Source organism: Ochotona curzoniae, unplaced genomic scaffold (assembly GCF_017591425.1).
Source record: "Ochotona curzoniae isolate NIBS_2020 unplaced genomic scaffold, NIBS_Ocur_1.0 contig_4148, whole genome shotgun sequence".
NCBI classification, from domain to species: domain Eukaryota; kingdom Metazoa; phylum Chordata; class Mammalia; order Lagomorpha; family Ochotonidae; genus Ochotona; species Ochotona curzoniae.
The window spans coordinates 7384227-7407364 of record NW_024466146.1 but is presented as its reverse complement, the minus strand read 5'-3'; the positions used below and the strand labels follow the sequence as shown (position 1 = coordinate 7407364).

At 34.1% G+C, this 23138-nt stretch overlaps 1 protein-coding gene and 1 pseudogene across 3 annotated transcripts; both read left to right on the top strand.

Annotated features, from left to right (window-relative positions):
- Positions 1 to 1462: 1462 nt before the first annotated feature.
- Positions 1463 to 21575, top strand: MYL1 (myosin light chain 1). Of its 3 annotated transcripts, none has more exons than XM_040984429.1 (7): positions 1463 to 1737; positions 13408 to 13435; positions 17091 to 17234; positions 19236 to 19409; positions 19725 to 19802; positions 20249 to 20290; positions 21265 to 21575. In XM_040984429.1, exons 1-6 carry the CDS (start codon positions 1621 to 1623, stop codon positions 20275 to 20277), a joined length of 570 nt encoding a protein of 189 aa, XP_040840363.1. In that variant the 5' UTR covers positions 1463 to 1620; the 3' UTR covers positions 20278 to 20290; positions 21265 to 21575. The 3 variants fall into 3 exon arrangements, with proteins under 3 accessions (XP_040840363.1, XP_040840365.1, XP_040840364.1); XM_040984431.1 differs by lacking the exons at positions 1463 to 1737; positions 13408 to 13435 and adding exons at positions 12312 to 12391; positions 13132 to 13156; XM_040984430.1 differs by lacking the exons at positions 1463 to 1737; positions 13408 to 13435; positions 20249 to 20290; positions 21265 to 21575 and adding exons at positions 12337 to 12391; positions 13132 to 13156 and having other exon boundaries at positions 19725 to 19834.
- Positions 20365 to 20639, top strand: LOC121159376 (annotated as a pseudogene).
- Positions 21576 to 23138: the final 1563 nt, after the last annotated feature.

Genomic DNA, 23138 nt, shown 5'->3' with positions numbered 1-23138 from the left:
TTTATTTCTGAACCTTACATGTAATATAAAATCAGTACATTGGGGCTGGTGCTGTGCCTAGTTAAGCCTTTGGGCAACAGTTAGAGTTTTAGCTGCTGCATTTTCAAGTACATTTCTTGATAATGTGCCTGGTATGGTAATGCAGCAGAGGCTGACCAGAGTCCTTGGACACTTGCATCCATGTGGGAGACTCTGAGAAACCACCTGGCTCCTGGCTTTAGCTCAACCCAGCTCTAGCCTTTGTAGCCGTTTGCGGATTGAACCAGTAGATGGAAGTTTGCGCTGTGTCTCTCCTTCTCTCTATCTGTAATTCTGCCTTTCAAATAAGTAAATAAACCTTTAAAGAAAGATCAGTACATCAGGCTAACATGAATTATAAGAAGACTGATTACAGATTAATTAAAGCTTACATAATTTATTGCTAATAAATCTCAAACTACTTTCATTAGTTAATAACTACTCAATAATTAAGTATCTCACAGGTTGAATCAATGAAAGTGAGAGTGGTAACAAGCAATACCTGACCACAATGGAAACATCATTTTCTGGGATTTATAAAGCATTCATTGATTATCAACTGCTTCTTCACACAGATCTAGCCTAGCAAACTGAAGAAAACAAGGAGGAAAAAACAAGCAAAAAAAAGTTTTCCAACTGACTAAAAATTTGCATAATATATATAATTAGTCATTTTCTCTTCTTATCTCTAAAACTTCTTCCTGCTTCCCTTATATGGATAAAAGATGAGATGATAAATAGTTGGACTCCTTGCCATTTAGAAAATAAAAAGGGCAAGTATCATCTTGGCTACATTGTTAACAGGGAAGTTGTTTTATAGCAGTAAAGTAAATCTTATTATCATTCCCATCCTGTTACTATTCCATGCATTCTACAAAAAAAATAGTAAATCATAGGAAGCAGTGTTAAATTAGCTTTCTTCAGTACACAAAGAGACCTAGAGTGTGTGCATCCCTAGAAGGGAAGCCACTTTAAGACTTGATGGGCTTTCCTTATACGTCTGCTTTTTATTTTTAAACACTACCTCCTCTTTGCTGACCAACACTTTCTTGCAAATATGGCAAGGAGGGAGGAGCAAGGAGCTGGATGAAAATTGGTGATACTCCCTGCCAAAATTCCAAGTTGAAACCAAATCCTTCAGTAAAGTTCCCTAGGCATGGGGGAAGAAAAGATTTACAACTTCAGCAGAACTGTAATTCTACCAAGAAAAAGTGTGTCACTCTACCGTCACCAAAGAATCTGAAGCTGGCTTTGTCCTGTGTCTTTCTTCTTTACACATGGAGGTGGGGAAAAAAAAAAAGCCCAAGGAGCTTAAAAAAAATTGATGAAGCCCTGACCCAAAGATTCCATTTATAGTCTGAGACGGAATGCCATCCCCCTCGACTGGTGAACTGTCCAATCCAGCCGCATGTGTCAAGATTCTATTAGGCACTAAGTGAAATATATATGCATGCCCTTATACCGCTTAACTCTGGGTCTACCTTCAAGACACTGGGCTGTGGATCAACCGAACCAACACTTCTCTTCCAAGAATCATTTTGACAGGTTCTGTTAGAGGAACTCCTCCTTTTTTTTTTTTTTTAACCCATCCTTTTAAACAAAATGGCACCAAAGAAAGACGTGAAGAAGCCTGCTGCTGCTGCCCCAGCCCCTGCCCCAGCACCTGCACCTGCCCCAGCCAAGCCCAAAGAAGAAAAAATTGACCTCTCTGCCATCAAGGTAACTCACTGTGTGAATGGTTAGGTCACTGAAACATCTTTCAACTATAGGGAACTCCAGGACAAAGAGGCTTATTTTTTCATTCAGAGGATAGTGACAATACTCATGGAACTTTGAAGAAAAGAAATTGGGCTTTTAAAAGAACACAAGCTAACATACAATTGCAGTAAAAAATTATCAGGCATATAGTAACCTATGTGGGAAACTATGCCTGCAATATTGCTTGTTCTCTAGGTTCCATTTTCTCCTAAATTGATAAAGTGTGATTTAGGGGGAAAATGTACAAATGTAAAGGTGTTACATTTACAAATATTTAAACCGGTGCTTTTCATTTTTCTTATAAACAATCTCTTTGGAAACTGGTCCCTCACTTTAAAACTAATGCAAAGGCCAAGTTTTAGCACCTACTTCTTCAGAGTTTTAACAACAGCTGATGACCCAGTTGTCCTGGATATACTTACTTGACAGCTGCTTTATTTCATCTGAAGAAAGAGTTTTGTAATTCAAGTTAATTCCCCCTTCAATTTTGTTTAGTAAAATTGGATGCAGCAATAGATGAGATCTCAGTGTAAAAACTGTTATGAACTCAGGGGTGTCAGTGACCATAACTATTATCTGGTTTGTTTATATGCAGTATGTGATTCATGATTTTGTGCGTTGCTTCTAAATGAAACTAATCCCCCCAATACCGTAACACTTATTGGTTATATGACTTGTATGTAGCATATGCCTTTAAGCTTTGCATACTGATCTTAAACTACGGAGAATGTGATTGATTTTTCTGTCAACATTTTGCTGTAATCAAATTTTTTAATCACTAAAAGATTGTCTCCACTTTGTGGAAAAGTGATTGAATGGATGTGCCTGTTAACTCTCAATGATGTGATCCGTTAAATGTGAACCTTATTCTCATTCTCTGGAATCTGACTGGTCCAACGTACAGGCTAAAATCCTCATCTACTGAACTCTGCCTTATATGGAAACCAATAAGCAGAATTGCTTATGAGGTGATCATTTTACTCACACCCCATGTTATGTAGGTAATAAATTTGAACTTTTCTAACTTAACACAGATTACTTTCAACTATGAACCTTTTAAATAGCCTATAAAATTGGCTATTTTGCTATCATCATGCATTTTTTGAAATATTCCTAAAATACTAGCTGAATCATATCACCTTTAGATAATGGAAATTACTAGACTAAATTAGCATAATCAAGGGTTTTTAAAATACCTGTTAAGTTGAATTAGATCATCCTTACATACATAATAAAAGTATACAGAAAATATTTATAATATATAGTATTTCAGTTAAATATCAAACTTCACATTTCTAAATAGAAATAGATTATCAGAAATCTTTAATCTTTAGCTTGTTGTTATATAAAGTTATCTTTGAAACACACGTCAGATCTTTAAATAAGTGTTTCTCCACCTTAAGGATTGTATGTATACAGTTTATATAAAAAAAAATACTTCATCCCCAGCAAACCTGGCTGATGTAACTTTATACACAGATACTGACTATATTACTGAACAAGTGTGATGATTGTTGCTTCAATAATTCTGACTGTTCCTACTTTTTAAATCACTAAAGTAACATTGGAGATATGAATAAGTGTCAGAGATACTCCTGTCTGAATATTTGTGGTGATTTATAAGAAAATATCATGTCTTTTTATTGCAAACAATATGTCTTCTTCATTTACAAAGAAAAAGTATACCATTAATGAAAACAGGAATTAATTTTTCTCCCCCACAGAACTATATAAGTAAATAAATAAAAATTTAATTTGACAGGTGAGAAGTCTCCTAGAAAAGATGAAAGAGAACTTTTTAAAAACAGGAATAGGCAGTTACTTAGTCGTAGACTGCATAGAAGTGGTGCTTTCTTCAACTCTTGAAAATAGCTTTATCCTTCTCTTGTATCAAGGATTAACAGAGTATGAACTAGTATGAGTAAGCAAAGGAAGGAAATCCTCCAGAAGAGCCTCTGTAGGGTTGGCTGTGCCCTACCTGCACTATTTCATGGGAGAACAACAGAAGTGGTCAATTCTGGAAATGGACATCAATCAAAAGCGGAGTTGAACGATTCTTGAAAAAACAAAAGTAATTACAATCATCCAGAAGGACTATTCCTAACAGAAAAAAAATTGAAACTAACATATTTTTATAAAGGAAATTAAATGGCCTAAATGATTCTCATTCATCAATGTAAAATCAATGCACAACCAAAAAATGTGGTACAACTTGAGACTTTCAAAAATTTTAATTTCTTCCCAGTGGGTAACAGTGCTAATAAAAATATGCATTGAAACACTGCAAACTATGATGCTTAATATCACCTAATGATGTTTCTAGATAAATCACCTCATATAAGTTAAACTATTTTCATGCAAAGAAAATGAACTTTAATGAAATTAATAGAGTTCTTTATGTGCTTATTAACTTTCTGAAAGCCCAATAAAGAACAAAATTGAACTGATTGTAAGGTTTCTTTCACAAATCATCTAACATCAGAAATCTTGCTATCCTTTAGACTTGGAGTCATGCTGGACTTTAAATACATCTATGCTTGTGTGGAATATAACAACTGCCAAATTAATATCTGTGTTCCATCTTACAGTATACCACACTGAATAGTCACACAATTGACTCTACATATACTGTGAACAATATCATAAATTAGTTTGATCAGCTTCTTAATTATTTTTCCAATCTGATTTTCTAGCTTTTTGGTTACTGGTTTAGAATATTTCCGCAAGTTGTTCCAACAAAATTTTTTATATTCTCTCAGAGAATGTTTGTCTACTGTCCTTTCCTCACATATCCTAAGAGGGCCCTTTTCAAACACAAAGTACAGCTGATATTTGAACATTCAAGTTACTGTCCTTGGTGGTTGTGAGTGTTCTTTGTCTCCACAGACTGATCTGACAACATGCCCAGACTGAAAAAACACTGCCCGACAGAATCCCAACAGATGGAATTAAAACCCCAATGAGTTTGATGCTAGATGTAAACACAAAAATTAATACTAATTGCCCAAAGGTATAACCAAATGAAATATTAAAAACAAAGAATGAGCTGTGCTTAGATTTTTAAAATCTTCAGTGTGTATGTGAATTTCTTTTTTGCATGATGCATGTGTTAACCAGCACATATGTCAGAATTGCTGTGAGGTGTTACAGCTTTCAGTTGTGTATCTCATTGTGCTGCTTCAGTTCCTATTCTCACTGTATTCACCACTTGGTCAAGTCTGATTAAATACCGTGGGCAATACTACAAATGGTAGTAATAACAAAAATGCATTGACAGAAACTCTATCTGAAATAAGTATGAAAGCAACAAATGTGAAGGATTAAACCTTTTAAGTGCTGAAGTAGAAATCTAGTATTTGCAAACATATTTACTGATAGGTAGTCAATGGAGACAAATAATTATGATTATTTGTGGTAATCTATACATTTCCCCCTTTATTTATAACATGGCTTATCTAAACCTAGTTTCACTTAAAAGAACTGGGAAAATCAAGTGAGGTCATCCACTATGAAAGAATTTGAAAGCTCTACAGTTTTCATTTACACTGTTTCTCTAAAGACATACTACAAAAAACTCACAGAAAGTGCAGTTCAAATAAACTTATTTTAGTCCAAGAAGTTTTGCAATTCAGGCATATGATAGCTCCTCAAAGCATTCATGAAAAAAATATATTATGGGGAAAGTATTTGTAGATTTCAAAAATTTTTGCACCAAGATAAACCTATCCATTAAGCCTACTTTTCCATAAACATATTGAAGTATGCTCACATTATCTTAGTTGCTCCTCAGAACATTTCACTTCCATTGTTTTTATTCTCATTTTGCAGGTAAAGAAACTGGGCATAAATGAGGTTAAGTGCTTGAGTTTGATGAAATAACAAGTAAAAGTGACGTAGCTAAGGTGTAGGCCAAATGCAGAGTCCACTATGTTAACTGCATCCTAAGACAAGTCAAGTTTATGAAGAGTAAGTCGCTGTTTCTAAGGGCATGAGGCATAAAGGTTCTTATATTGCACTAAACAGTAAAAGGGGGAGGGGGAGACAGGCACACACATGGAGCAAGTCCAACAAGACTTTGACCTTGGCAGCTCAAAATGGTTCAGTTCTCTTCAGCTCTCTTCTATCCTGGCACCTGTTGTAGACAAATTAGGTGCTGTCTGTCACAGATGGAGAGTAAACAATTAGGAACTTACCATGACACCTAGTCATTTTGGTCCAGCTTCCTGCAAATCATGAATATGGTCATGAAACAAATGCTGCTAAGTACAGTGAAGCTGATTAAATTTTGAAATAATTTTCATTTTTGCTTAATTAAACATACACAAATACCAAAAACAACATTCCATCTTGAGGCTAACATCCTGAGAGTAGTATAAGTTCTGTGTTTTGCTCACTAATAAGTAACTAGAAAAAAGAAGGGGAAAGAAATAAGTAACCAGGACTCCCAACAAGTATTCCCTGGAGTGGCATGCTAAGATACAGTGCCATACATTGAATATGATTAAACTTTATCCTTAGGTAGTTCAGAGGACATGAGCAAAAAATATAGCACAAATAGCTTCAAATTAGAAGAAATGATTGAAAACATTTTAAAGTTGTTTCTAAGTTTTCGATACGCAATTTCAGGACTCCTTTTAAAATTCAATCTTTCTCCAATAGAACAAGTTTGTTTTAACAAAAATTTAATATTAACCAGTTGTAATGTTAATCTATTTGCAATGTACAAATAATTTCAGTAGCAAGTAAAAATTATTTGAGGCTGTAATTAGACCTGGATATTGCATTTCTTGTTAGAAACCTCTGCTATTTAAGAAGAAAGCAGGTGGGACAGAGTGGAAAGTGGGCATTTTGCAACCGTCTTTTGAATTATATGAATAATGTCTCTTCAAAATAAAATGTAGTTTGGAAAGGAAGAGATACTTTCAGCGATTCACAGGTATTAGAACTCTCAAATTTGAAAGGTAATGAAATCTTTCCAAGACAAGGAGACCACAAAGTGACAGTGCCAAATATAGCTCCTGACATTTCAGTTCTGCAGATGAACCCCCTGGCAAGTTGTCTTTAGAAGTCGTTCCATAATCATGCAGTATTAAGCACCATCTGACTCATGGGAATTATGGAAAGGATTATATTTAGTCTGCTGATACTACACTTTCTTCTGCTTCTCCTCGCACAGCAATACTTGTATGAATATAGTTTGCTTCTACACCAGCCTCTACAGTTCATCATCTGAAACCAGAATTTGGAGGGTAGAAACTATGATATAAAAGTAGTAGTGTTTTCAATTATTCTAGTTAAAGTTTAAATTATGTATATGATAAATCCTGAAAATTCTGGACATAAATTAATGATAGTGAGCCACAAATGTTCTTTAAGTGCTCAATAGCATATTGTCTCCTACTTACAAGAATTCCAACTGTCTGAAAAATGGCATTATGAAATTATATGTTGTTTGTATATATAAACTACAGAATGAAGTTATCTACCTGAATTTTTAGGTATCCTGCCTTTTTCATTTAAAAAAAAAAAGCTGAAGTCTATGTGGTAGATTCTACTCTCCACTGGAAGAAAATTTCAGGGAAAAAAATATAGAATAATAAGATAATAAGTAAACTCAGAAATCATGCAATGTAATTTTTTGGATTACAGAGATCATACTGAGATAAGTTAGCCAAAAAGGGCATACTTTGCCATAAGAGACACAGAACAAGATACTCAGTTCCCATTCTACTGCATCAAAAGACTTGACGGTTCCAGAATGGCAATGCCAATACTCATGTATTCTCATTGCACAAAAAGGAACTCATACTCCAAACTGGTAAGGAAAAGCAGATCATTATAATTTGCTTAAAACACATACAAAGAATTTTAGTAATGTTGACAATTGTAAAACAAAAAAGTATGCTGGAAGGAAGAAGAATAAAGTCTGTAAGAAATTATAAGCAAATGCATGAAAGGAAGTACAATTCTCAAGAAATGTTAAATGTATTCATCAAGTAATCACAAGAACACTGAAAGGCTGTGGAGTTGGGTAGCATTTTAAAATTTTATCAAAATTCACTTAGATTAGACATATGTTCGTTCTTTCAGGTTTCAATTTTGTTTGCTTAATAACTCATATTTGGGTTTTTTTCACTTTTTTATTTCTAACAAGGGAACAGATTTGACATATTTCATGACACTGATTTAGGAACATAGTAATATCTCCTACCCTACCCTCCTTCCTGCCTGGATTCCCCACCCACCTGCCTTCTTTTGTTCCCCCTAATTTTTACAGCTTCCTATTCTCAGTTCACTTAGCAATCACAGGCTTACCCCTGTAATATCAACACATAGCAAGTAGAAAAAAAACAGCCTACTGTAACTCAGGAGTATAAGCTAAGACTAGACAAATCATTATATCACAAAATGTCAATCTCTTTCATATACATATATGTATACTATTGTATATATATGTATACTATATATATATATACTATTTCTTGCTTTCTTTAGATTAGTTATTACATATAAGGGAAATCATACAATATTTGTCTTTAAGGGAGTGGTTTGTATCACTAAGTATAACGGTTTCCAATTGCAACTATTTAGTTGCAAAAGATGAAATTTCCTTTTTTATGGCTTTGTAGCATTCCTGTATGATAAATACACTACATTTTCTAGCCAATTATCATCAACCTATGTTTCTATGGGACTATTTGTATGAGAACTCACCTGAGCATAAAATTATGTACTTTTCATTCCATCCAGATCAATTTTGCTGATCCAAACAAAAATATTTTTCTGTTACAAATAACCTGTGCTAGTAACATAAACTCAATGTTCTTCATTTCCTCTTTGTACTATTTTACAGTAACAATCTCAATAAATCTTTTGTTGAGGTCAAAAATGCATGGGAAAACATTTATCTCTCATGACAAATAAATTATTCTGAAGCACAAAATTCTGAGTTCCAAAATGGTACTTTTGCTGGTCTTCTACAGCAAGTCTTGGAAATTCTGTGAAATAGGACAAATTAAGTTGAGATTTTCCAAAGAGTGAAAGCCATACAGGTCTTTAGTCTCTTTGGCAAGCAATATATCAGAGAACATATAGCAACGTTCTTGTAATGGAAAACTGGTTTGTGTCAGATAAAGCTCACTTACATCCTCACTGTATCCTGAGGAAATTATGAGATTCTTTGAAGATTGTTGTCTATGTGCATTCCTAGATCATTTTCCTACGTTTTACCTGCACCATCTTCAATTATATATTTTCTTTTGCTAAAATTTAACAAGTACTAATTTCAGAATGTTTTGATTCTTTGAATTTTTTCCTATAAATCTTTTAATTTCCAAACATTTCCTTATCTTGAGTTAACCATTTCTCACAATTATTATAAAGATATCTCTTGAAGTTAAAAAGAATCTTAAAACTGTACTACATAATACAATGTAAGCAACAATAAAAAAAAAGAATCTATAAACATAAAAAATTTCTTTTTAGTAATAGTAGCTTATAGATTATAACCTACCTAAAATCCAACACCACCATATCAGTACATGAACCACAAAGGTGTGGAATGTAGCTATCTTAATCTAAGAAAAGAATGTAAATTATTTAAAGGTTTAAAAATGGACAGGTGAGAAATTAGGAGTCCAATGTATAAACATTACTTAAAGTCTAAGGCAGGTATTAAATATAAAGGTGCACACCTCAGTAATTCAAAACAAATGTGCCTACTAGGTAATGGGCTGTTCTAAGTATAAGAGATGCGAAATTCATGGTGAATAGGCATGTCTCTACTTTAGAAGGAAGGTTCTTTGATAACAGATAAAGTATTCTATAGGAGGTACTTATGTCTACCCGAGAAGCTGTGTGTGTGTGTGTGTGTGTGTACATACAGTATATGTGTATATAGCACAGGAATATATAATGGTTTTCATTCAATGGAAGCCTACTGAGCATCTCACATAGACAAGATATGATGTGAAATTTTGTCATAAAACATAAAAGCAAGGTAGGGGCACAGCTTTACGAGGGAGAGGTAAGGACAAGCTCACGCTTAGGTCCACATCATGAATGCATGAGTTTTAAGAATGGCTTAAAATTTTCATAAGGTTAAATTAAGAAGATCAAAGAACCTACAGTAGGTTAAAGTAGCTAAGTAGGAAATAGAAAAGGTTCTTTCAAGAGGAAGAGGTTTTATTAAGGCTCTGAAGTATATTTATTTTCTAACAACAAAAATGAAAAGAGAGCATGCCAAACATAAAAGACTTAAATCAATCATTTAAGATAAGTTATTACATAATAAAAACAGATCAAAATCAGCTGAACAGTATGTATTCATATCAGTGCTTTAGTCAAAGGGCTAACCGTTTCATTATTATCACACTAAGAAAAAAAGAGAGGCTCCATCATTTACAAAAGTGTACCTGAGTTTAAACTACATTCCCACATACACTATGAAAATCTAGATCTTCTACCTTTTAAACTACAGTTTATCCTCTAGACAAGGCTATGTTTTAAGACTTCTGTATAATTTTCAGAGAACATGTTCAAATCTCTTTTCAACTCTCAGATGATTCAAAGAAACTGAACTCTCATTCTCCATGTGACATACAGAGAGAAAGGCTAGGGTTAAACAGTTTGATAATTGCCTGTAATTTATTGTTCCTTTTTTAAATAATCATAATCATAACATGATATCCAAGTGTCTAGGAATGTCACTTTACTCAACAGATTTTATTCAATTAACCATATTTTATATGGTATAAAAGAATTCATTTTTCTACCTGGAAAAAAGTATGAAGCACGAAATTGATAAGTATGTCTACCAAGTACAGCAACTTCAGTGGTCAATTTTACAGTTATTAGCTCTGCTACAGATATTAGCTTCATAGGGCAAGTCAAATTTAATGACATGATTACAACCCTTAAAAACAGCACAAAGAAAATGTGTTCGGCTCAAAAGACCTTAATTTGCACTTTAAAAGATTTCAAATTACATGATTGTGAATGGCTAAAAATTTCTACTTTTGTCATTCTCTCCTATTTTTCCATAATGATTCAAAATTTTTGAAAAATTTAAAAACTAACAAGATATTTAATTTTTTCATTCAATTCTTTTTTTTTACAATGACATCAAAGTATCAGTTTACTTATGAAGGTACAATAAGGTGGGTACTAGTCACTTAACAATAATACTTCCAGTGCTCAATTTGGTACAAGAGCATATGGCTTTTTGATTGCTTAATAACATTTGAGCCAAAAGTAATATGAGTTTAGACATTAAGTTCTTTCAAAATAGTCTGAAGAGAAGCTAAGAAGTATTTGTCTCTTCTTTTCTTTACAGCGTATCTTTCTAGCAGGGAAAACCTCATGCTTTTACTGATCATTCCCTTACTAACAGTTACTGAAGTAGTACTCCAGACAGTGAACATCCTCTATGCCTAGGAGCTGATTTAAATATGCACAAAACAGATCAACATGTCTGAACCTTAATGGGTACCCTAGCAGTAATATTTTCCAGTACCACATTTTCCATTTGAGGAGTGGCATTGTTTCTTAATTTCAGGTAAACTACCAGGAAAACCCATTGTTGGCCAATTCTTCAGAGAATTTTTAAATTTCGATGTACAATTATATATTCCAGAGCCCCTCTGTTGGGTTCCTTTGGGTCTCAGTCTAGAAATTAAGCCATTGAGAGTTGGACAAAACAAACAGAAGCAACACGTTCTGGTAAGAATTTGTGTACCATTTTAGAAAGAGTAAGTATAAAATGAGAAGAGATTTATGCATAATGGTCTACCAGCTTTCCTACTTAGAAGAACTTCACAAAATATGGTCATTTAATTACTATAAAGATGACACACAAGGTGAAAAATAAATACTTAAACTCAGTGTCAGGAAACCAAGAGATAAGTGTAAAAAGAAAAAAGGGGAGATCAAACCATTCCTGGCTTAGACCCCTGAAAACACAACTTGCAAAAGAGTGGCCTTTATTTGGATTTATGAAGTCCTGACTGCACTGACTGTCACTTGGGGGCCCCTTAAGGAACAAACAGAATGTGCAAAGCCTTCTTAAGGCCACTGAACTTTACCTTAACAGACAAGAACTGCAGAGGATGCTCCTTCTATGGTAGCTGCTATTTGAAACCCCAAACCGGCCCCATCCAAGATTCATTAATACCAAAACTTGCTGACCAGAAATTTGCAGAGTACAGAATTCACCAAGGGAGAGGGTCAGCTGGAGTCTTCAGAGATATTCTGAGTTTCTCTATCTCCAAGCAAACATACCCTTCTTAAAGGTAGATGCTTCAACCAACAAACTTGGAGACAATGACCATAAAAGTACTGACACGCCTCACACTCACTATGGCTGTTCACTCTTGGGGACTGGTTTCCTAAAAATAGACCTCAGGGTACAGATCCCTCTTTCCCTTTGCCCTAAGAAAGCTAAAGGACTCTCCAAGGGGAGTGGCAACTTCCTTCTGAAATCAGATGCCAGTGATGAGCTCAGATTGCCCAGAAATAAAAGGAAGCCTTAGCGAGGGGACTCCACTCAGGGATTGCAGCAGCCCTCAGCTCACTCTTCACTTTCGCCGCTGTTTCCCAGCCCGGCAGCTCCATCATGGTGCGTCCTATGAGAAAGCTGTTTGTCATTTATGCAAGGGCATAGACAGTGGATCTGAGTTAACTGAGAAAGAACATAGACAAGCAACAGAACTAAGGAGAGAATAAATTTAGTAGAATCTTTACATTCTACTTATTCTTCCTTTGGACAAGTCTATTGAGTATAGATGAGTATATTGAGTATAGATATGGTTTAGTGCTGTTATGCCAATTGGAAAATGCAAGTTACTCCAAGGGTAGAACATTATATTTTGCCATATTACATCAGGCTTATATTTTTCTAATTTATTTTTTAAAATCTTACAACTATTATGAAAAATTGCACTTTAAAATACAGTCAAGGAAGCTGTTCTTGATGCGCTGGGTGTTAAATGCTAATATAAAAATGGATTGGATAAAAAGTAGACTTGAAGTGGTATTTTAATGCATCATAACAATACTTTTTAATACAATCTATCTTATTAGACACATCTTAAATATGCCACGGATAATTCTATTATTTTATAAAGTATTTGATTTAGCAGTTATTGAATCATTCATTCATTAATGAAGATTCAGAAAGACATTCCTTAATTATATTTTGCAATAGCTTTTTTATGTTTCTAGATTCAAACATATTCAATCTTCCCATGCTATGAGATCCACATGGCTTCCTAAGGATTGTCAGAGCAGAGAGCACTTCTGTCAATGCATTTGAAAAAGTACTAGTTGTTTGTTTCTTTTTCTTTCTCACCACCACAGTCCTTCAGTGCTGACCAGATTGCTGGTAAGTGAATTGAGCTTCTCTACCGCAGAGGAAGGCAGGGCACTGCCTTCTTCTGAAATATCACTTAATTTGACGGCATGTTATTTTGTGGCTCAACCTGTTAGTGTCGAAGCTATTCCTGAACTCTGAAAAGTAGGCTGATTTTTGGAGCGTACTTTGAAGATAACTCAGGGAATGAGCTGGATACACTTTAAAATTAGGACATTTTTGCCTAGTTAAAATATTCTTGTGTAAAATTTCTTTCTTAACAGATCGAGTTCTCTAAGGAACAGCAGGATGGTAAGTTTAAAAGTTCAAGTGGTTAATACATGCACTCTCATAAAAATGGTATGTGTGAAAACCAACTCCCCTGGGAGGAGCTTAGCTCTTTCTAATTATCCCCACTGGTGTTGTGACTCTAAATATAAATTGGTCTCAATGACTCTAAATATAAATTAGCTCAATCTGAAGCCTTACTTATAACAAGCAGTCAAAACTTAAACCAAACAAAAGATAAATGCCAGAAAGTAAGTCCTTAAATTCATTGACTGCTGAATAAATTAAGTCTGATGCAACAGAAGAGAGGTACATATAGTACACATATATTTTGTCATATGTAATTGAATATAAATTTTATGGATATATTGTATATGATTAATATATGTATTTATAAAATGTATAAGTGATGCTATTAAGCATACAAATATATAATTATCAGTATATAATGCATATAGAATGAATAAATAAAATATATGGCTAATATATAATTATTAGGATATAACACGATATAAATTATATTAATATTATAAAGCCAATATAATTTATATAATCTGCAAATAATAATATATTCACAAAATATACAGTATTGCATATATAACATATCCAAAAATAGATGCTTTAGATAGTAATTTGATATGCAAATCCAAAAAGGGATATAGACTTTAGATAATAATTTGATAACCAAATTTCTAAAGTGAGACTTGACAAGTCTGAATTGTTCAATTTGGAAAATAAAATTGATTACAAAACTGCCAAATTAACAAATCTACATAATTCCAATGAGGGCTATACAGAGTTATAGAATTAAAATTAGTTCAGATATAAAGAAGAAGGATTAATGTTTCGTACAACTGTGGAAGGCATGTTAACTGTATCCTGATCCAACTCTCCATGGAGATGCAGGACTGACTCTCAAAGAGGCAATGGGACTTAATTAAAGGCTCCAAATAATTAGTAATAGAATCAAAATCTGGTATTGAATTGGTTGGAAACTTCTCACATAAAAAATTGTAGCTAGAAGATGCCAAACACTTTACAATTAATGTATGTACGTAATTTATATTATTATGTATAAAATACAAAGAATTAAGGTGGGTAATGAAAACTCCATTCTCTACTTAAAGGAGTACATATTCTTCAGCCTCTTTCAGGATAATACATGTCATTGCTGGACATAAATTAAGAAAAAAAATAGTTGCTCTAGTACAGATTCCGATGAATCTACATTATAGCTAATGGCTTCATGTAGTCAGCTTCGTTTGATAAGTCATAACTCAAAATCATCTGAATAAAAAATCATCTGAATGTATTGCAAGGTATTTTTTAATGGAAAAAAAAGTAGATTCTCCTACAATTTGCTTGATTTTTTTAAGAAAACATCCTTTAAACTTACAATTATGCTGCATTATCAGCTGCTATAATCCTCAGAGCCACTCACGCAATAGAAGAACAAAACTCCTTGCAGAAACAGGACTTACTCTTGAGCATTAAACCTATTTTCCCTCATGTGAAATAGGTTTTAGATAAACACATAAATTCAGTAAACACTTTTATGCCAGGCTGGGTTTCTCTTGTGTCAGGAAAACAAATGTAAGCATTTTAAATTAAATAAAAAATTTACAATTTCTCAAATGAAGACCACTTAAGACTGCTCTCTTGTTAAAGAACTTTCACATGGCTACCTGTTTAAATGTATCACAGGATGGAAGGAAAGAGAGGAGAAAAGAACATTACAGCTTTGTAAATATGCTGAGTCCTGTGTTGATCAATAGAACAGCCAACAGCCACTTGTGGTTACTCTAATTTCAAGTAATTAAAACTAAGTAAAATTTAAAAACCATTTTCTCAGTTCCACTAGTCACAGTTCACTGCTGAAGAGCCATAATTGGCGGCTACCTATATGTTCCAAAGGTCAATACGTCTTTTCTTACAGGAGCAAGTGGTAAATCTGTTAGGGTTTGCTGGCAGTATAGTCTCTGTAAAAAGAATACCATTCTGGAGCCTCCCTTCTTGTCACTCTAGTATCTGCTTCTAAAATTGCCATTATACAAGGTGTGAAAACAGTCACCAACAACACATAAATGAATGGGCTTTATTCAATCAAACTTTATACATAACAACTTCAGACAGACCCAGTGAAGTAATTTGCCAGCCCATGTTCCAGACTTTTCAAGAGAGTCAGTAAGCCTTGGGTTAATAAGCTGAAGGGAAAAGAACAGTATTTTCTGGCCTCTGCCTTTAAATCATGACAAGGGTTAATGTCAGAGTGATTCTATTACAGCCCATAAAATCCTATTTCTACATCAGCATCTCCCCAGGGTAATTCTGAGCCCTCTGAGCAGACTGCATGAAAGCCTGGAGCCAGTAACAAGAATAGTCCAGTTTCACATGTCCCTTGGAAGAATGAAAAATAATATTGAACTAATGGCTCCATAATGCCTGTGGCATGATTTTTAGATTAGGGAAATGATCTGTCCTACTCAAATTACATAGAATTTGAGGAGCAAATTTTAGTGAGGAAAGGTATCATGGTATATAGCTAAGGGTGAACATAATGTTCAATGCCATCTTAGATGAGGAGGTGGAGGGATAGTAAAATATGGTAGATGACTGAGCAAGATATGACATCTCTTGACCTGATAACCTAAAAAGAATGTTTTCACCTCCACCAATTCTGCAAGTGGGTTTTCTGGATGTTGTTGAGGAAATATTAATGAGGTTCATGCAATCTGTCAATCTGAATATCCTGACTGAAATGATAAACTGTGATTTTGTCAAAAGTTGTCACTGGAAGGAACTAAGATTATGCAAGAGATTTTTCCTATATTTCTTCTTACAGCTGTGAGTGAATCTACAACTATCTTCAACTTTTTAAAATTAAAAACATATACTTAAATTCTAAAGCTGAGGCTAAAATGGTAAGGGTGTTACTCAATGAATATTAAGTTATAGTTATATAAGAAAAATTCTGGTGATCTATTACACAACGGATGGCTATAGATGAAGTTTTCAATTTTGCCACCCACTACAAAGAAATAATAAATATTTGAAAAGATCATTAGGCTTACCCAGATTGAAATATTACATTATGGATACACATATGGAAGCATTGTTTGGTATACCATAAATATGTATAATGTTTCCATGTGAATTTTAAAAAGAAATTTTAAACTTTCTAAATGTGATAGAGCAGCATGTTGTTCTACATACTATCTGAAAAAGAATCAAATATAGAGATTATTATATCAATACATCCAAATAAATATTTGTCTCTTTGGATTGATTTTATCAGATGACTCTAAGACTTATACAGTGAAAGGTTGAATAATACCACAGAACTTACAGGTTTCTTGCTTATGTGTTTTTTCTCAGATGAAGAAGTTATTTCTGGGGAAAAAAGCTAATTAATGGAAGACCCAAGGAAATTCATACCTCAAGTATTTTCTATATAAAAATATTTACATTCTATTTGTGCAAATGTTATACAAAAAGGCTCTGTATCATTTGAGAAGTTTTAATTAATCTAACATAACACAATCTCAGTGAAAAAATAATGCCTTGAGAGCTGCCAGAATACACAAAACTGAGCAAAGTGTTAACCGAATGCCTTATGGCACTACAGTGAATTTACAGGTCACAAGAAGATAAACACACTAATGCTTCCTGTTTCTTGCAGAATTCAAGGAGGCATTTCTCCTGTTTGACAGAACAGGTGAAAGCAAGATCACCTTAAGCCAGGTTGGCGATGTCCTTCGAGCTCTGGGCACAAACCCGACCAATGCAGAGGTGAAGAAGGTTCTAGGAAATCCTAGCAATGAAGGTAAACTCACCAGTTTTTCTGACTACAGAAGGGTGTGTGCCTTCTGTGTGAGTGTGCACACGCATGACAGAGAAAGAGAAATTGTCAGAGACCCAGAAATCCATTTCACATAATAGCTCAGTTTGTTCCTGATGGTAGTCAATTTTGACTCTTAGCCATCTCATATTTCAGCTTTTCCATCTAACATAAGTTAATTTCCCTTTGAGAAATGACATTGTATTATGCTAATAAAAGGAAGTAAGGTAATGCCACCATCATCATATCAAATAATCATAATTTAAAGGATAATGAAATAATATCCAAATTGGGACATATTTTTTCCTAGTCTTAAAATCTTCATATCAAAGGGATATTCTGACAGACATACATATGGCTAACACACAATGCATTCTGTGAGCAACATAAAATAAATACAAAAGGACACATCAGGCAAAATCTGTTTTATGACATAAATTGTGAAAATAAAATGTAATGTTTTGAAGCAGTTGACAAACTTGCAGACTTTGATCCTAAACTCTGACCCATGACTCTGTTTTCGTTGCCACCTTAAAATAACCTTGACTATCTTAAGTAAAAAAAAAAAAGAAAGAAAACATGATGTCTTAGAATTATAAAACCTTAAACAGCCTAACCAAATCTGTATTCATCACCGAGATAAATCCCGGAACACAAATCACTGATATACAAAAGTGATAACATTGCAGAACACATTCCCTCAAAACAGAAATCCAGCTAGTGGGTTGAAATAAAGAAATTACCTTTTTTTTTTTTAATTCTAATAACTCACTGGCAAAGTATAATAGTTGACTGAAAATTTCCCTCTTTACAAAAAAAATAAAACACAAAATTGAAGTTTCCTCAAGTAGACACTTGAGCTGTTTGTCATTAGGAAAAAGGGAGAGAAAAGGAAAACAAAATTTTTTTGATAATTGAAAATTTATGAAAGCTTTCTTGATCAAAAAAGAAAGCAATTTGAAAAAAAAAATCATACTTCTAGATCTGTCTTCTGGAATTTTCCTCAGATTTCACTTTTTGGAGGAAAGTTTATATATAGTTAAATTATACAGATAGCAGCTGACAGGATGAGATACAGTGAGAGCTATAAGTCAAACTATTTTAAATTAAATGTCATTTTCTAACTTACCAAGCATCCATCTCCAAAACATACTAAGTTAATGTCCATTTATTCCACATTCAAGGTTTATCTTTTTAATATTATTCAATTAATTTGATTTGATTTGGGATGCACTTAATTTTGTCCACTTTAATATTTCTGGATAGTCTACTTTATACGTATGCTCTGAATTAAATGTACTTTGTTACAAAGTACAAATGTACTTTGTTACAAAGCAGGTCTATTATCTCCAAGCCTTTAAATTGTACAGAAGTCAAAAGATCAGAAAACATTTGATACACTCACTCTCCAAATAATTTTCTTTTTAAAAATACTTAAAATTAAAGAAACTGATGGCTATAAAAACCTTAGGACTAACTCCAATGTACACTAAATGTTATGTCAGTGGATCTGTTGTCTCAATACATCTTTGTGTTGATTTGCTAGTGTTTGTGGAATATATTAAATCCAAAATATTAATGGAATAGCAGTTAATACATATTAATCACTCAGTCTGCCCCCAAATTTTTTCTTTTATTCTGCCCCAAATATTTTAGTCAGTTTTGCATGCATTGTCTCATTTAATTCTTGTAATGACACTATGCCTTGTGTTAAAGATGAACTCTTAATACCCAAAGGGGTTAACAAACATGCCTAGCTATCTCATAGTCATAAATGGTACCTTGAGGATAAAATCCATCTGGACCCTGGGACACCAGAGCTGATGATATTGCTTTATTTTTGTCACTATGGTAATTTATCAACTGCATTTTAAGATGTATAAAGATCTGAAAAGATGATCCAAAATGAATTTGCAAGCTTAATTTGTGACTCAGAGATGGTGTTTTAGACTGACTAGCAACTCTCCAAATTGCAATTTCTTCCAGAGATGAATGCCAAGAAGATTGAATTTGAACAGTTTCTCCCCATGCTGCAAGCTATTTCCAACAACAAGGACCAGGGCAGCTATGAAGACTTTGTTGAGGGTCTGCGCGTCTTTGACAAGGAAGGCAATGGCACAGTCATGGGTGCTGAACTCCGCCATGTTCTGGCCACCCTGGGTAATAATGCATTTCAGTGCATTAAATAGGACAAAATACCTAGGAAAGAGTATGGCAGGAGAGACATATTAGAAGCAAAATAGGCAGAGGGTAAAGCTGAATAAATGAGTCAGAAGTATTTATGATTGTTTCAATTGGCCTCAGTGACAGTAACTTTGTTTTGGGGAGATAACTAAAGCATTATAGTTCCTTTAGGATACAGCTTGGATAGTCAAGGACTATCCAATCTCCAGGAGGATGGGACTGATCGTCTGGCTGTGTTTTTTGAAAGTATTCCCTGGCCTTCTTTCTGAATAAAGAATTTGTTTTTATCAGGTGAAAAGATGAAGGAGGAGGAAGTAGAAACTCTGCTGGCAGGTCAAGAAGACTCCAATGGTTGCATCAACTATGAAGGTTCGATCAATATGCAACTCTTAACTGGGTGATAAACTCTTAAAATAATTTCTTCATTTCATATATATATATTTGTAGTACTAGGATAAGGATACATCTGTGTAAAGTTCTGGCAGCATCATAAGATAAATTATTAGTTTAGAAAAGTAAAAAACAATGTCTAGAGTATGCCACTACAAGGAACACTTTGAAATAAAATATATTTGCATTTTACATATACTTTATATTTTTAAAAAGTTTAACTACAGAATGCACATTTATTCACAATATCAAATTTACAAAGCTTAAACAAAGGTCTGAAACCTGGTATTAATAAGTATGGGCTGTATGGACTGTAGAAAACTAAACTTTACTGCCATCTCTAGAAATTAGTATTAAGCTAACTTGCTAAGTGTTTCTTTTATTAAAGTTGCACTTTATAATTCTAGATTGTTTTAATCCCCCAGCTTTTGTCAAGCACATCATGTCTATCTAAAGGAGGTGTCCAGGTATGTACTTGTTCCCCCTTTTAAATCAAAAGCTCTCAGTGCTTGCAAGCTGTTGCCAGAGCAACAGGTCAGACATGCCCGGCTCCCAGGCGGCCAATGAGCCTTTGACCAAAGGCTTACTCCATCCCTCCTTGAAGGAGGAAAAGAGGAACCCAAGAAAAAAACAGCTAATTCAAAGTGTGAGTTCTTGCTTTATAAATGTAAACTGTCCAGGTTGCTACAAGATCACCACTGTTCCCAGCCAATCTCAGTGGTTTTCTGTGAGGGCCGTTCACCTGTGTGCTGCCAGCCTTCCAGAAGAAAGGCCCAACTCACAAAAGGTTGTTCCTTTAGAAGAAAGCAAATCTAGTGACCCATCAGGTTTATGAATTTGTGCTTTGTCACAGAAAATCGTATCACAGACTCAGTGATTCTAGTTAATCTACTGAGATAATGTAACTTTGTTTGATTTTGTAATGTATACTGCAGTTTTCTCCTAAGTTGATATCAGTTTTACAAAATGTTTTGACTATGGGTAAAAAAAAAAAAAATTCTGTAAACATAACTAAGATGCTTTGTCATTTACCATTACTTATATTAACTGAAAACATCAGTTCCTTGAGATGAGATATTCAGAACAGTACTTTTTGTATGAACGTAAAATCCTGTCCATTAAACCCTATCGTTTAAACTGTAACACAATCATATAGTGGAGACTCAACAAACCAGAAACTAGCTAATTAACTTACTTGGGGGACAACACTAATAAAAGCAGGCACCTAAGGTCTTTGAAAAACCGAAGAATTTTTCAGCAACTACTGCTCTAGAAAGCCCTACTGCAACTCTTGAAATACTTGGAAGGCGTGTCTTGCAGCTAGGAAGCGGCTTAGCTTGTGAGCAGTATACATCTTAGGCTTCTTCCTTGGCACTCACATGATCCCACCCTGAGTTTTCTTTCTGGAAACACCTAATGCATTTCCCTTTTTCTTTTACAGAACAAGCATTATGTAAGAAGACTGGCTGGAACCTTATTTTAATAAGATCCATGACTAACAATCCAGATTTGTTTACCATCCTTCAGAAAAACAATATAAACGGGTCTATTCTAGATTGAAAAATTGAAGGCTTCCCTGAATTGCTATAGAGCTGGAGCTTTTCTCTGAATTGTATTTCTACCACACAAACCAACCGGCTGCTGACAGAGAATACAACACTGACGACCCCAGACCCAAGCTCTACTGCTCATTATCTACCTGAAGTCAATGAACATCTTTTAAAAAAATCAATCAATAAATAATTTTGGTCAGTCTGGAATGCTGAGGTCACAGTGCTTTAATTTTCTGGCTCAATGAAAATAATTTTTGAAACTTCAATGTTATGTTACAACTATACAATATTTGTGAATTATAAAGAGTAAAACTGCAGTCTGCACAGCACTAATAAATTTAATAATGAAGCTAACCCTATATTACAGGAAAAGAGACTTGGATAAGTTCAGGAACATGTTAACAGAAACAATACAATCTGAGGTGAAGGCAACTTACTTCAGATTTATCTGAACCATTCTCTTCATGATTTGATCTGTGCCACTTAGATTAACAATTTGGCCTATAAAAATTCTAGCAAACCCTTATTCCTTTACTCTAAATATCCCAAAGGATAAAATTTAAAGTGACCTTTCAGCCATTACTTAAAAAGTATTCTCAGGGATAGAATTATTGTCCAAGTATTCAAGAACCTGCTTATTAATATTCCCTCCTCTATGATGATTCTACCCCCCATGCATGTCCACATCCCTAAATATTTTTACTTTTAGCCTTTTTAAGACATGTCAAAAATGGGACTAATTTACAGAAAACTTTACAGTGTACATTCATCTCATCATTTTGGAATGCTATCCCATATCACCTTTACTGCAAGAGAAACTGGAAGTTGACAGTTGAATATTTAGAAGATATGAATATAAAAATAATCTGCCTGATACCCTAAAAAGATAATGATTGCATACAGGAGTATAACATTTCTAAAAAGTACCCCTGTGCACAAGTATTTTGGAAGCTGACACAACTTTTCCTAAATTGGAGCTTCGGGTCATCAAGCACCTGAAATTCCAGTAGCCAATACTTCAAATTCAACCTATGCTTTTGTAATCAGAATGATGTTGGGAAATTAAAATCACTCCTATTGAGGTCAACGCAGTATGGCATCATGATCATTAGGGGGAAATTTGCCCACGGCTTGGAATTGTTAATATCATGTAGCACCAACCAAGAGTAACTTTCATGAAAACAGAAATTCGCATCTGCTTTGGCTTATATGATGACCACTAGCCACGTGTGACTACTGATCACTTGAACTCTGGTTACTGAAGAACTGAGTTTCATGTTGTGTTGAACTAATTTAAGTTTGAATGTAAATAGCCACATGTGACTCATAACTATTACACTGAGCAGTGCAGATCTCAGTATTTATTTATCTTTAATTATTTTACCAGGCAAACATATATTTTTTAAGTTACAGGTGTCATCATGTAGATAAGTAAAGGTTGTCTAAGCAGAAAGGGTTAATTTTTGTTTTAGGATGTATGTCTAAAATCTCCCATAACTCCATACACATTTAAAATTTTTCGACTAAAAATATAATGCTTAAAATTTATAAGACTATTAATATCAAGATTATATTTAATGTTTTTCCTTAAAATATTACAAAACTGCTTTCGTCCCCAATGGAATAACATCTAATACACTATCATGAGGTCTAACCATATTAAATTACCATGTGCAAAATGTCCATATCTCAAGTGGCAGCAGGTGCAAAACAGACCAGCAACTGGAAGAGTGACAGCACACCAGCTGGCAACAACGACAGG

Excerpts from the sequence above, each read along its gene's own strand:
- MYL1 (XM_040984429.1), top strand. The coding sequence starts at position 1,621 with ATGGCACCAAAGAAAGACGTGAAGAAGCCTGCTGCTGCTGCCCCAGCC. Across the intron at positions 19,410-19,724 it reads CCATGTTCTGGCCACCCTGG|GTGAAAAGATGAAGGAGGAG; the intron begins GTAATAATGCAT and ends TGTTTTTATCAG. Across the intron at positions 19,803-20,248 it reads TGGTTGCATCAACTATGAAG|CTTTTGTCAAGCACATCATG; the intron begins GTTCGATCAATA and ends TTAATCCCCCAG.